The sequence below is a fragment of the Drosophila hydei genome, unplaced genomic scaffold (genome assembly GCF_003285905.1).
Source record: "Drosophila hydei strain 15085-1641.00,03,60 unplaced genomic scaffold, DhydRS2 tig00000211-arrow-pilon, whole genome shotgun sequence".
Taxonomy (NCBI): Eukaryota; Metazoa; Arthropoda; class Insecta; order Diptera; family Drosophilidae; genus Drosophila; species Drosophila hydei.
Window position 1 is genome coordinate 2,633,476 of NW_022045685.1, and position 16,159 is coordinate 2,649,634.

Here is a 16,159-nt window from a genome sequence, read left to right on the forward strand (position 1 = left end):
CTGGTTGGTTGGTGGTATAAATGTGTGTTACCACATGGACGCCAAAAGGCACGCGCTGCAAATACACACACTTGCTGACACACACACACACACACACACACAAAGTTGGTTAAAGAAAAAAACACTCACCCACACACACATATGGCTAGCGGTATGCTGCGTACTTTTTTTGTACTCTATGTGGAGCAGAGTTTGTGTGGCGTATTTAGCTTTGGCATACATGATCCGTTTTAAACAATAAATAATATATTAATGTAATTATGCATGTTCACAGATAGCTGAAAAAAAAAAAACAAAAAACAATAAATGTATTTTTGATTCAGTTTGTTGTTTCGACTCATGTAAAACGCTTCAATGGAGCAACTACATCCGTGCTATGTTTGGCCGTGCCTAATTAGATTATACATTATTCATAGTTACAACCAGTTTAGGCTTTAGGGCAACTGGTTGATATGGATAAGGATTTGAGTGAATGATGGAGCTCTGCTAATTGAAAAGGAGTCATTGATTCAGCTCTTTACATGCTCCGTAAGCATGGAGGCTATCTATAGCATATCGTATCTGGCCTACAGCTACACACGATCTACCATTGTACAGGGTACTTAAAGTCGAGTTTTGTGCACTGCGCACATTCCTAACGGTTTGTTTTTTATATTTTGCGTGTTGGCTACTACTTTTGCCACTACTTTAACCACATAAGCGAATGTGAATGCGACTGCGAGTGCGAGTGTAGGTGTGTGTGTGTGTGTGTGAGATTCTGCTGGCCGTGAACGTGTCGTGCGTTTGCCAGTTACCGTTACAGTTAGCGCGGCTGCTGCCCCCTGCTGGTGGCAGCATGTTGGACATAGCCGCCTTTTTTTCCCTTCTTGTTGTATCTTGTTATTGCAATTGTTGTTGCTGCCGCTGCTGTTGCTGCTGTAGTTTTGTTTTGGTTTTTGTTGCCAACTGACACAGGTCGCCCCTCTGCGGCCCGCCCACATTCAGTTGTAACTGGCATTTTACACATTTACAAGTTGGCACTTTATATTGCATAATATTACCACGTACATGCGCCACCTTTACTTTTTTACGAGTCACACCTGAGTGGCTGCGTGTGCAAAGTAATTCAATAATTACGCTCTTGACATCATATTCGTATTACTTTTTTGTCACATGTGCGCAATATGAGTGCGTGTGTGTGTGAGGAGCAGGTGCTTGCGTGTGTGCCTTGACGAGTGGCTGGAGAGTTGTGGCTTAAAAAGTCACACGCCGCTTAACAATTAACCCACTTTGCCACGCCCACTCGCACGTGACATTGCGGAAGATGGCGGAGAAGAAAGGAGGATTAAAGAGAAGAAGAGGAAGACGCTTCCGCGTTCTGTTTTTTTGACATTCGCATTTAAGCGCAAATATTTTCCTTTTCGCTGACGTATGAATCTCTATATCTATATCTATATTTATATCTATATCTATATCTATATCTATATCTATTTCTATATCTATATCTATATCTATATCTATATCTATATCTATATCTATATCTATATCTATATCTATATCTATATCTATATCTATATCTATATCTATATCTATATCTATATCTATATCTATATCTATATCTATATCTATATCTATATCTATATCTATATCTATATCTATATCTATATCTATATCTATATCTATATCTATATCTATATCTATATCTTATCTATATCTATATCTATATCTATATCTATATCTATATCTATATCTATTCTATATCTATATCTATATCTATATCTATATCTATATCTATATCTATATCTATATCTATATCTATATCTATATCTATATCTATATCTATATCTATATCTATATCTATATCTATATCTATATCTATATCTATATCTATATCTATATCTATATCTATATCTATATCTATATCTATATCTATATCTATATCTATATCTATATCTATATCTATATCTATATCTATATCTATATCTATATCTATATCTATATCTATATCTATATCTATATCTATATCTATATCTATATCTATATCTATATCTATATCTATATCTATATCTATATCTATATCTATATCTATATCTATATCTATATCTATCTATATCTATATCTATATCTATATCTATATCTATATCTATTCTATATCTATATCTATATCTATATCTATATCTATATCTATATCTATATCTATATCTATATCTATATCTATATCTATATCTATATCTATATCTATATCTATATCTATATCTATATCTATATCTATATCTATATCTATATCTATATCTATATATATATATCTATATCTATATCTATATCTATATCTATATCTATATCTATATCTTTATCTATATCTATATCTATATCTATATCTATATCTATATCTATATCTATATCTATCTATATATCTATATCTATATCTATATCTATATCTATATCTATATCTATTTCTATATCTATATCTATATCTATATCTATATCTATATCTATATCTATATCTATATCTATATCTATATCTATATCTATATCTATATCTATATCTATATCTATATCTATATCTATATCTATATCTATATCTATATCTATATCTATATCTATATCTATATCTTTATCTATATCTCACCTTAAAATCTATCTAACCTCATCTTCGAGTAGTCGGGAACTCGTATCTCCGATGCGAGCATAAATACCACCAACAAATTTTCAATTACTTGTTTGGGATAATATTTTCGGAAAATGCAATTTGTCCGACTAACTTTATTCATTCATTTTGAGCTGAAGTTGGCGAAAAAACACGCACACACACACACATAAACACGAACACACAAGCTCGCTCACATACACACACACACACACACTTGTTCTAAGCAAACAGCAGCAATGAATGCGCTTTCATGTCCCATTTTTATATATTTATATATAAAGATATATATATATATATATATATATATATATATATATATATATATATATATATGTGAGTATGTGGGTGTGTGTGGCTTATGTATTTGAGTGTGTGAAACGCGCGTGTTTGCTTGTGTTTGTAGTTTCGTTTCAAAAAACAAAACTTTTGCAAAGCGATGCGAACGCATATCGTGGACTCTCCGGCAAATGTTTGCCAAACTGCCTGTTACCCTGTAACAAAAGAATTGTTTAGCAATGACCCGAAATAAGATCTGCAAGCAACATTAAATACGCATATTTTAGAAATTAGACTCCATTATTGTAACTAAAATTGTTTTGCCAATTCACAAAATGCCTAATTAAAAGCGAAAAAGTTGTCTCTCTGTGTAGCACACATAATGCCGTTTGCCGTTCGCTGTGTATGTGTGTGTGGGTGGGTGGCTTTGTGGTGCAGTGTGGTATTACACACTCACCTGCGATGTCGCCCTCATCATCCGCGTGGCATCTTCTCTTTGACGCTTTGCACGTGTTTTTCTCCCGGTTGAAATTGTAAAAGTTTTGCCGAATTTTTTACTTTTTGTTTTATTTTTTGTTGTTGCTGTTTTTTTTTTGTTTGTTTGTTTGTTACCCGCCGACCTTTGGGCGCTGCCTTCGGTGCCGTCGCGTCTAATTTCGGTTTTAAATACATGGTCATAGTTGTAGTTGATTTCGCTGGCAAAATTTGGGATTGCGGATCTCTCGCTACTCGGCTGAGTAATGAACGCAGTTTCGCCGTGAGGCGACAGCGGAGCACGAAGTATCGATAGCTCCAATCACATTTCAATAAATATCTTTTGTTTAAAAAAAAATTGTGTATTTATTAATACAGAGAATATATATATTAAAACTAAGAACAATTTGTTACAATTTTGCTTACAGTCTACAAAAGTTGTCGAAATCAGGTAAAGAAATGAGGATAAAAAAAAAAGCAGAAGGAAATAAAAGAATTGCTCATTATTGCATCATCGTGACGTGCATTTGTGCACGAAATTAATGAGAGTTTGGAACAGATAATGAACATGTGGACTATATAGAAATAGTGGGAATAGATAGCTGGCGGAGAAGGCATCATCTTAGAGAAATGCGCTGACAAAAGGCTCTACTTTCTTTGCTCAGCCTCATCTTCTTCTGCCGGTTCGTTTTTGTTGACGGGGAAGTTGTAGTTGTCACGCCCCGAGATGCCCGTACCGCCGGCATCGCCTAGCCAGGGATAAACGTTGGGGCACTCGCGGCACGTCTCCATGTAGCGAGTATCTGTCAGATTCTGTTCGGGTATCTTGAAGGGCAACGCGCAAGTTTGCCAAATGTTGCACGGCTTGGACGCAACGGCGACGCTCTTGTCACACTTCCACGACTCGATCTGGTTGACATCGCGTAGCTCCTTGGGCTCGGTCATATATTGCAGCATCTGGGTGACGGTCAGGATGTAGACGTCGGGTCTGTAAGTTGCCAGAAAGAGAAATTATCAAGTTTTCGATAGCGATAACTTCAAGATAAGAATGCAGATGTTTCTGCGATAATTGTATGGATATGTGTTATCGATTGAAGTTTCTCGAAAAAATTATTGAGATTTTTTTTCGGTATTGGTTATCGATTAATCGTTTTTCGATTACCTTTTTGATAGTTGTGCGATAACTGTTATCGATTAATAGTTTTTCGATTATAGTTTAGATAGTGGTGCGATAACTGTTATCGATTACTAGTTTTTCAATTTCACATTAAATATTTGACCGATAACTGAACAGTCAGCGGTTGTCGATCGACATTTTATCGATTAATTGCAGATGTTTTTCGATAAATTCACTGTTATTAGATAATTATGATCGATAAATGTTCGACCAAACAGAAGTAAGTGCAGTTTGGTCTTATTGACATCAATTGCGATTCTTTCGATAACTCGGCCACTAATCGGTAGTAAGTACAATTGCCTATCATTAGCATAGTTGAGCCTTTGTGGGTGCAAATAACATGAAATTGCTACGAATAGTTTGTAGAGCAACCTAAAACTTCTCTAACTTGGAATTGCCCGCACAATGCTCAGTTTCACACTCGCACTAAATTGCCTTTCGCAGGTGTCGAACAATTGGACGATGGCAAAAGAAAATGGTACGGATTTCTACTGGTGCATAGTCAAACGTTTTCCACTCTCGCTCACGCCTCACGCTTTGGGCTTCTGTTTGGCAGCTCGGCAGGCGGCGTTTCATCATTCTAACACGCATTTTCAAGCATTTCATGCAAACAGTTTAACGCCTGGGCCAGGCCAGGCTGCTTCCGGTGCCGTGCCTGTTCCTGCTTCTGCTACTGCTCGTGCTCATGCTCTGGCTTTCTGCCACATTCACAGCTGGGAGCTCAATGTTGAAAGTCATTCACACTAATTAAAAACTTCGTACAATTGTGCGAGAAATAGTTTTGCAGCAGCTGCTATTCAGTTTGGCTTTAGCTCAACCCGCTCAGCTGCGCCTCAGACCCGTTTCAGTCTTCAATCTTATTTAGCAATTGGCTCACACCTACGTCGAGACACCTGCACATGGTCCGAAGTGTGATCATAATAGCAGCGAACTGCATACGACCAACTTCGCTTTCAGTTTCACAACATGCAGATGAGTTATTGAGAGAGTTAAACGAATGTGGGTGCGAAAGAGTTCGAACCAACCAACCAGCCACCCACCTGCCTGCCTGCCTGCAACATAATGCAATGTTGCCCCTCTACAAATCCCATTCCAAACTATATTCCAGTTGCAACTTTAATTTACTCCAAAAGCATGTTGCCAGCTTTAGTTGAATTTGGCTTTGTTTGCTCTCTAGTAAAAGCGATTAGCTAAGTTGCCTCAACCTAAGTTGAGTTCATAAACAACTTAAGATTAAGTTTTTATGAAGTAATAGTTAAATGAAACTGATGAATTCAACACTTGGCTAGAAACTTTAGGCCTACATGACACTAAATTGTTTTCGACTGCTTGGTGTGAGCTTTGAACTTGGCCCAAGATTTGCTGGAAGCGTTTGGCTTATAGAGGAGAACAGGTATATCATCTCTAAAACTTACGGATCGTTTTGCCACAGCCCAAAACTGGAAATTGAAAGCAGGCTCAAAGCATGACTCTGGCCAAGTTTGGAACTTACAAACTTGGCTAATAACTCTCATTATCTGGCATGTCGCTTGCTCTCCGCTCATATATCCCATTGTGGTATGTGAAAAGCATTTGCTTGGCTCAATTAGGTTTGAAATTATGAGAGCTTGTATTTTGATTTCATTAAAAATGACATAAAAAATAATGCTGATATAAAATGGGAATTATAATGGTGCACGCTTGATGGCCGCTGGTCCCATGGGTGGTTGGGCCTCGCTCAGTGGCGCATGTAGCATTTGTAGCCAGCCAACCCGATGCCAACCAGATACCCATCTAAATGCGTGGGGCAATGCTGACAAAGTGCGATGCTATCAGCACATAACTTCATTATGGAAGTTTTGTGCCCCTGCCGCCAGTATATATAGTATATGCTGTTGGCACTTTGATGCCGCATCCACTCATCAGGCACCCGTCCACCCACTACAACCTGAACCGCCCAATGCGGCCACGCTTCGGCCATGTAACACTGTGTGTCTCTGTGCCAGCGCTCATGTTGTTTTTGTGCGTTTTAACATGGCTTTTAGTTAGCAACGGTCCAGGCGCTTTGCTCCGCTCTGCCTGCTTATTGTTTTCTTTGCCAGCTCCTCCTAGTGCCCTAGCCCTGAGTCCTAAGAGCTCAGAGCTCGATCTGCCGCTGCTGATGCTGCTGCTGCTGCTGCTGCTGTTGTGCCTGCGCAGATATTTTTCAAAATGAAAGTTTAACAAAATTAAACTTTTCTCATTAAAACGTGCGATTTTTTTTTGATGCTTTTGCTGCTGCTGCTGCTGCTCTTCTTTTTGCTCTGACCACAACGTCGCCATTGTTGGACATTGGCTGAGATTCGGGAGACCGTCGAGAGCTGTGCATATGGTTGACTGACTGCCTGCCTGCCGGAGTGATGTGGAGCGAGTGCGGCATCAACCTGTTCCAGATAGACGCGACCGCTGTCCGTGTCGGGCCATCAATGTGGCCACCAACATGTGCCCTCCATTGGACGCCCCGGACTAGCAGCATATGCCGCTTGTTCAAGCAATTTTTATAGCGATTGCCAATATTGTTGTTGCCGTTGTTGTTGTTGGCAATGGTGGTGGCGGTGGGGCTGTTGCTGTTGCTTTTGCGTTTTCCATCTACTCGTTTTGTTTCGCTTCTCTCCTTATTTTCTCGCTTTTCTCGTTTTTTATTTTTTTTGCTGCTTTTTTTAATTGAATATAAAACTTGCCAGCGGCAATCGGAAGCTCTCACTGCAGGAAACGCCAGCTGCCCATGTGTGTGTGTGTGTGTATGTATGTGGGTGGGAGAGCGTGTGTGAGTGGGCGTAGGTGCCTGGCAAAGTTGGCTTTCAATTAAGAAAACACCAACAACAAAAAGCCAGAGCTGAGAAATACATTTATGAAAAATTAAAAGCCTCGTGCGTAGATAACAAAATCGCACACGAGCCTGCCCCATCGCCTGCGTCTGCCCCAATAAAAGTTCGGCACTTTAAAGCTACCCAAATCGAAAGAGGAAGCAATAGCTAAGAAACTTCCAGAGCCAGTTGAGCAAGACTCACAGCTAACCATATTCAATTCAATTTCAAAATAATATATATAGAGAGAGAGAGTTTCGGTCTGTACTTACAGCTCGAGCGCCCAGTCTAAGAATTTGTGTAGTCCATTTTCCAGCGGCTTGGTCTGGAACCAATTGGTATGGAAGGGCATCATGTATGGCGCCTTGTTCTGTTCGTAGTAGCGCGAAAAGTCCTCCTGCAGCCAGTCGAACACCTCGTTCTCGTCCAGATTGTGCAGTACACACTGATCCATATAGGGACAGTGGCCGCCCTCGAAGCCCTCCACATAATGCGTATTCAGTGGCACCTCCCAGACGCCTGGGAAAGTGCGCGAGGGGCAGGTGCCGCTCTTGCACTCGTGCGAGATCTTATAGTCCAGCGTGTAGGGCCAGACGGGCACTGGCACTGGCGGCACAGTTATCGAGCTGTCGTAGATGTAGCCGAAGTCTTCCAGCACCTGTTAACAACATTTTCAATTACGCTCGCAAGCTATTTGTGATGTGGATTTGTATCTTAAATGCGCCTGCTTAATAATATAATATAAAGCGCGCTTTATGCTCGCTTATCTTGATTATTTCATTCAGGCCACAAGCGCGACAATGTCGCCATTATCCATACATCATCATCGTTGGGTTTGCTACACCCACATGACATGCTAAATGATATTAGCGAGCTCTTGACACTGTCACGCCCTACCCCATCAGGTGCTTGTCAGAGGCATTTTAGCCCATTATGTTAACATTGTGATCTGATATTGATATGATTTAAAATACAACTAGATTTGGCCACCCCAACAACGCTCGGCTCTTCCTGCTGATGATGATGATGGCAATAATGCTGTTTGGGGTGCCTGTGTGAGCCGATGTATTATCGTCGTCTCTGTTATGACATTGATGTGTCTTGTCGTCGTGTCAAGTGTCAACTGTGTGTGTGTGTGTGTGTGGTTGTTGCTGTTGCTGTTAATTATGCTGTCACTGCATGACCATGTCCTGCATAGCTCGTTGGCGCTTTTTAACAATATTTAAAATGAAGCTAAATATGATTTAAGCCTGAAGCCTATTTCCCATGCATTTCCCTTTTCTATTAGCTCATTCAAGACAATATGCGCTTCATAAAACTCGAACAGCTCTCGTCTAGTGGTGCTTTTCAGATTCCTAATGCTAGAAGTACATCTGATAATTGCCAATCAATTATGTGCATTTGAGCTGTGGTTGCTTGCAAAATGTATTAGGCAGCTCGCATCTGAGTGTGTGTGTGTACTGCGAGCTCTCACCTTGTATTGGGTATTGCGTCCAGGCTTGAGGAACGGAGCACGCATGCCAACCACATCGTTCACGGACACATTCGCAAAATGACGTAGAATTTCACGCATGCCAATCATTTCGCCGACCCACTCCTCGTAGCCCTTGTCCTGGAGCCCCAGCTGCTGTGAGACGCTCTCGGTTGCAATTTCGTGACCGGCAAAGCCCAGATGCTGGATCTGTTGATAGTTGCTGCAAAACAAATAGACAGCAGATATGTGAATGGCAATTAAGTGATGTGATGTTCCTGTGCGATAGCAAAAGAAGGCAAACAATTAAATCAAATAGACCCCATGGCCGCAGCACTTAATGAAGGGTCAATGGCCAATGACCGTGTACTCAATCAATATTATCAGCATGTACTCACACATGTATACAAGCACACACACACGCGTTTATATTCCAGAAAAATACAATTCAATTTCAATTTCTTTTCTTTTTCACTTGTTAACAGGTTTCTAGAAGCTTATTTAAATTCCCTTAAACTGGAAACACTTGGCTGCACCAGGTTTAAAATACTTCAAATTGATGGCAAATGCATTTAGAGAAAATCTGCCTGCCTAATATATATATATATATTATTTTATGTTATATATACATATATATATATATATCTTTCAGTTCATTGAAGTTCATAAATTTAATTTAGTTTCTCTATAGCCATTCTATTTGATATCTGAGTTATTTGGCTTCATTTGAGTTTCTGAGTCAACTTCAAATTCCACATTTCATTTAGCTTTCAGTTGAGTACGGGATATCTAGCAGTTTGTTGTTTGGCTTGGCCATGCGCAACATTTTGGAATTACACACAAAATGTTAATAAAAAAATGCTCACACTTGATGAACAAACACAAAGTCGTCGACTGGCTGTGTATTGGAAGGGGCTGACTCGTTCGTACCTGGATAGCTGTTGGCCAGGTGCTGCAAAACTTGCTACAATGGGCTGCAAGCAGTTTTTTGAATTTCAAAGCCGTCCGACGGCCGTGTGGCTGTGCGGCTGCCACACACTTCAGCTCTTGCCAATTAGAACAAATTTTACAATTGTAGCGCCCAAACAAAGCACAAAGCGTCGAAAGCAACAGAAAAAACTGCACAAACAAACAAACAAAAAGGGAGCAGCTCGAGCATTCCCCAGCAAAGCAACACCGAATTTCATGCTTCTTTCACAGCCAGTGAACATTTTCAATTCATGTCAACAGCAAAATGTAGTATACGGACAAAGAAACCAATTGACCCTCGCAAATACTGCTATTTGAACGTTACTACTACCGAAGGACAACTGAAGAAACGTCTACTACTAGTTCTACTTCTGCTACAATTATTAGTTCTTCAAGTTCTACTACCAAGGCTATGCACATAAATGCTACTACTATTTCGTTAAATGTTAGTATTGTTAATAATAGTACTAAATTATACTACTACTTCTGAAAATTATGTTACTAATTCTATTAATTCTACGACTATGACTACGCCTACTCCAACTACTATTACGAACACTTCTATTACTACTACTATTGCTACTACTATTGCTACTACTATTGCTACTACTATTGCTACTACTATTGCTACTACTATTGCTACTACTATTGCTACTACTATTACTATTATTGTTGCTACTACTATTACTACTACTATTACTACTACTATTACTACTACTATTATTACTACTATGCTTACTACTATTACTACCACTATTACTACTACTATTGCTACTACAATTGCTACTATTATTGCTACTACTATTACTGCGACTATTGCTACTACTATTACTATTACTATTACTCATACTATTTCTACTACTATTACTACTACTATTATTACTACTATTACTACTACTATTACTACTGCTATTACTACTAATATTTCTACTACTATTCCTATTATTATTATTATTATTACTACTATTACTACTACAATTACTATTAATATTTCTACTGCTATTCCTACTACTATTATTACTACTATGCTTACTACTTTTGCTACAACTATCTATCTATCTAAATTACTACTATTCTGCAACTGATAATGAAGGCGCTCGTCGAACTGTTCAAGAATGTGCTATGCACTGCGCTTTCAAAGGGTATTTCGGCAAACAACAACTTAGACAGTGAAAAGTTGAGACAGAAACTATGCATGCAGCAACGTAAAATGCGTCAGTTCTATGGAGCACAAGCAACAAATATAATTGTGCATATGTGTGCGGATGTGTGTGGATGTGTGTGAGTGAAATAAATTTCTTAACGGGGCGGGGCAGTAGGCAGGCAAGAAATTTACTGTGCGCAAATAGTTTTTGGATAAAAGTAAAGCACAAAAAAATAAAAAAAAAAAACAAAAAATGTAAATAAAATTATGAATGTTTTTTGTGAGTCGCTCTTTGTTAGCTTGTTTCGCATGCAGCGATAAAACAAGAAAGGGAATTACGAATTTATACACATATATGTGTGTGTATTTAACAACGAATGTATATGCAGAATAAAAAAATTGCATGTATATTTATTAAACATTTCACGCAGACGGCAGCGGGCGAGTGCCTGCGTGCGTGTGTGGGTGTGTGTGTGGGGGGGCGTCGACAATGCTGGGCCAAACTACTATCTGACATCGTCAAAAAGTTCATGCAAAAATGTGGAAATGTGAAAAGTTGTTGAAAAGCATGGGCACAGACACACACGGAGAGAGAGAGAGAGAGAGTGAAACACTTGAATGGGCGGCGGCAGGCAGCTTGGTTGGTGTTGACAATAAGCGCTGCACATGTGTGTGAGGTAGATTTATTGCATGACATTTCAATTGTTAGACAAACAGCTGGACGAGAACTGAGCTGGGCTATAACTACAACCAGAAGCTGCACTTGTAGTCAAGGCCGAAAGACGCTGGCAAAATAAAACAGTCAACAGACGCTGTGGCAAGTGCAGTCGAGGCGGGGCAGTGCCCCAAATCTTCTATTTCTTTTACTGTTGCGTAGGCGTGACATGCCAACGTAGGTGAGAGAGGCACGAGATGTTAGCAGCAATTAACACTGTGAAGGAGGAAACACACACACATAGGGTAAAAGATGCAAAGCAAGTGCTCAAAATAACTGACATGGAAATGGTAGCAACATACACCCACGCCCACACACACACACACACACATGCATTGTGACATTTGATGAATTTCCTTTTGGCCTTGTCGCGAGTGTCAGGAGACAAATGCAGTTTGCGTCGGGCAACTGTGGCCTGGCCTCGGCACTGGCCCTCGTTCCTGTGACCATTGTTTATGACAATGCTCATACGCAACGTTGCACCGGACAAAATGCCAAACGAGTCACGCCCAGTCGCTTGACTGTGCCAGCGTGTGCGTGTGTGCGAATGGCTTTTTATTGCCCCAGCCCATTTGCAGTGGCTTTTAGTTTTCTCGTTTGCCTTTATTTTTGTTCATTTTCTTCGTCTCTTCTGCTTTTTTAAATTTGGTACGCCAGTCAACTCATTTTTCTTTAATAGCCCATACAACAGCACACACACACTTTCTTTTGTGCATATACATATGTGTGTACGTGTGTGTGTGTGTCTGTGTGTGTTGAGTGGTTTGGCCTCTGCTCTGCTGCGGCTGCTGACAAGTTCAATTTGCATTTAAAAAGGGAGAAACACATGTAATCTCAACGATTAGAAATTGTTAGCATTGAGCAGCACAAGCACGCACCCACACACACACACACACCAGCACACACACACCCACACACATGTCTGAGCATATATGCACATAGATATAGTGAATAAATGAATAACGTTTGTGCACCAAAATGTTTTTGCCACCAGCTGCTTGCGGGTGGAGCGAAAAATCTTTTCAATTTTTGGCTCATGTAAAGTAAATATTATTTTAAATATAAGATTAAAATTAGCATTATTTAGACATTATTTAGAGAAAATGATTTTTAAATAATTCGAATAAATTATTTAAAAATCGTTTTCTCTAGCAAACAGAAAAACTGAACTTGTTTGCAGTTGACATAAATTAAGTGAAATCTAAGTATTATTTTAGTAATCATATTTCATCGTATATAAAATAATAGTTTATAAAAGTATACGCATATGCATGTGTCTTGAGCTGAATACTATTTTGGTTTTGATCTGATGTAGACTAAACACTTTGGTCATATGATTCATGTCCCAAAGCTTAAACATAGCTCAGCTTGTGCTTGCTTTTATAATTATTTCTATTTATGTTTAAAAAAAAAGAATTTTTTATTTATTTAAAATTCTTTAAAAACAAATAAAATTTAATTTTCAGATAAACATAAGAGTTTTGATAGCAGTAGGAATAACTTATGACTGATGACAGTCTGAATATCAAAGAATTATGGAGTTGGGCTCAAAGTTTTCACAGAAGAAGAAGCTGTGAGGCAAAGAGTCAGATTTTAGCTTATAGCAATTTTTACATATGACAGAGTCGACGTCTCTATGTGAGCTAACTTCAATTTTTCTAACCTGCTCCAGCATTAATGGCGCTAACTCTATGAGCAACCCCCGCCAGCGACTCGCTGGCTGCATTCTATTTGCGTGTTTCCACACACACACACACACGCACACACACACACATGCATATTTTTCTTCAATTTGTGCCTGGTAGTTGGCAGCTTAGTGCGGCTCAGCCCTGGGCCCAAAATGTGTGCAATGACCGCATGCAGCAATTTCTTTTAATGTGCTTTTAAAAGCCAAATCTACAGGTTCCATGAAGCTCGTTGTTGCTGTTGCTGTTGCTGCTGCTGTTGCCGTTGCTGTTGCTGTTGCTGCAGTCCATCCAAGAACCACCTGCCCCCATCCACCATGCACCTAAACGCCCACCCACACTGGACACATTTTTCGTAGCAATGAGCTTTTGTTTTTATTATGCCTTGCACCAAAAACTAACTTAATTTGCATGCAGCATATTGTGCGTGCAGCAGTGTGTGTGTGTGTGTGGGTGTGTGTGTGTGTGTGTGTGTTTGTACTGCAATGGCTGTGTGCCTAACGAGTTTGTTTCAGCTTGCAGCAGGCATAAAAATATATGAACAAAAAACAAGGAAAAACGCAGAAGGAGCCCGAGAATCAGAAACGCCCTTCAAAACAACAAGCAGCTGTAAGCTTAAGTCTCTCGTTTTCAATAAAGCTCTTCGACCGAGCCGAGCCGAGCCGCACACGCATAAGCAATAAGCGAAACAAAAAAAACAGAAAAAGAAAGCAAAGGCAACAAGACAAAAGTGAAAATACACAAGGCAAAGCAAAATGCAGGATGCTCACGCCTCTTCACATAGAAAAGTTATGGCTTGCTTGCTGGCCTCGACTTGGCTTGGCTTGGCTGGGCTTGGCTGGGCTTTGCTCAACTGCCGGGCCATGATCGTTGTTGTTATCAACACCAGTTGGCCAGTGACAACAACAACCAGCAAAGCTTTAAGATGTGGGTGCAGTGGCAGGCGGACAGTCGTTCGTTTGTTGTTTTGCGTGCTTCGCTGGGTGCGGTAGTTATTACAAGAACGACTAATAAAGGAAGTAGACAACTAAAAACAGAAAGTACACACTCGCACACACACACACATGCGAGTGCACACACTTGGCAAAAAAACAAGGTCTAGTGCAGAGTGCTTAGGTTTGTCGATAGCTGCTCCTGGGCAGCTACTCGAAATGTATACGTACATCTATGTTCTATATATATATATTGAAACAAAACAAAGCAGAATGGAAATGTTGCCACGACTGAGACATACTCTGGACAATATTGCAGTTCGTCTAATTGTCAAATCTATTAGCTGATAAATGTAGAACTAATTTACAATGTAGACCAGCTGGAGCTTGGCAATGGTATCTAAAGCTCACAGAGCCACACATCGGTCGCCCACACATACAGCTAGGCATGGGCACCTGCAAGAGCTGTTAAAGTGTCGTTGGGTTGTTGTCATAGTCATTGTCAACGTTGTCGTTATCTTTATTTCACATCAACGACATTGTCATCATCATCATCAGCAGCAGGCCAAACCAAACGAAACGAAGCCAAGCCAAGCCAAGCCAGGCCATGGCATGGCAAAACCAAACCAGATCAGGCCAGGACCAAGCCTCATCATCATTGTCGGCAACAGCCATTGCAGCAACAACAGCAGCAGCAATTGCCGTAGCAGCAGCAACATCAATGCCTTCATCAACAATTTGCAGCAACAGCAACAAAAAAATACGAAAGAAAGAAAAGGAATGAAAGGAAAAACAGGCAGAAGTTGAAAACGCAGCACACAAAAAAACACTTTAACACACACGCACACAGCTGGATGTCGTGTAGGTGTGCACACACACACATACAGAGTCCATGAGCAGAGCTTGAAATTTGAGAATTCGGATATTAATGTTACGGGTATTTTGCAACAAAATTCTAGTACACTTAGCAGAGCAACACAATTTGTATTGAAAGCTCAGCAATTACACTAAAAATGTGTCGCAGTTGGATTGATAAAGATACGTGAGCATTGCCTCAGCCATCAATGCAATGCTACTGATTGCTAAACTGTCTCAGCCAGATTTGTTGGCTGCAAAGAGTTATTGTAGCTGAGATCAATTCAGGCAAACTTTGTGAGCTGGAAACGAGATGCTTTGCGGGACTTAAGCGAAGCAAAATATGGTCAGCAATGCATAAGTATTTGTGCTCATAAGCTCGATACAAATAAATAAAATATCTTGCAACAAGTCGGACTACTCCACTTGACTCTCACGTCTGTTCTATAAACTGTCCCAGCTTTATCTTTGATTGATGAAATAGCATAAAATATCTCAAATGCTTGCAAATTCGAAGATTTCTAAGCACTTGCCTCAGCCAGAGCATGTAAAATAATTGGCCTATGGCTAGTAGCCCTTTCGTGCCATAATTAAGTCCATTGCGTATACGCAATGTGTGCCGCAGGGACAAGAGCTGGCGCAAAGAAAACAGTTTAAGCAAATTAAAGCAAAAATATGCATAAATGAAAATGAAAAGTTATGCAGCCGCATTTCCTCGTTGATGCAGCTTGGTTGCGTTACGGGCAAAGCAATTTCTTTACAGCTGCCTCTTGATGGAAACTTAAAACTTGCAACGCGCGTCGTGTGGCTGCTGCTCGTCAGCATTTGTGTGTGGGCGTGCCGAAGGTCGGGACTTGAGCTGAGGTTCAGGTTGAGGGGGTTGCTGGGGGTTGGGGCAGACAGCTGCTCAAAAGTTGTTCGGGTCATTTAAAAAGTTTAAAGCTAAAACTGGCGGCGGTATTAGCATTAAAAATGGCAACGTGTCTGTCGCTGACGTTTTGCGCGGC

The 16,159-nt window shown here is 40.0% G+C and overlaps 1 protein-coding gene across 1 annotated transcript in view; it reads right to left on the minus strand.

Moving 5' to 3' along the window:
* Positions 1–3,871: 3,871 nt before the first annotated feature.
* Positions 3,872–16,159, minus strand: part of LOC111598420 — a 39,036-nt gene continuing 26,748 nt past the window's right edge. Inside the window, exons 6-8 of the mRNA XM_023313660.2 lie at positions 8,856–9,075; positions 7,654–8,039; positions 3,872–4,367 (exon numbers count right to left, since the gene is read on the minus strand). Coding sequence (XP_023169428.2) covers positions 4,028–4,367; positions 7,654–8,039; positions 8,856–9,075 — 946 coding nt within the window. The 3' untranslated portion in view covers positions 3,872–4,027. The remainder of the gene's footprint in view (positions 4,368–7,653; positions 8,040–8,855; positions 9,076–16,159) is intronic.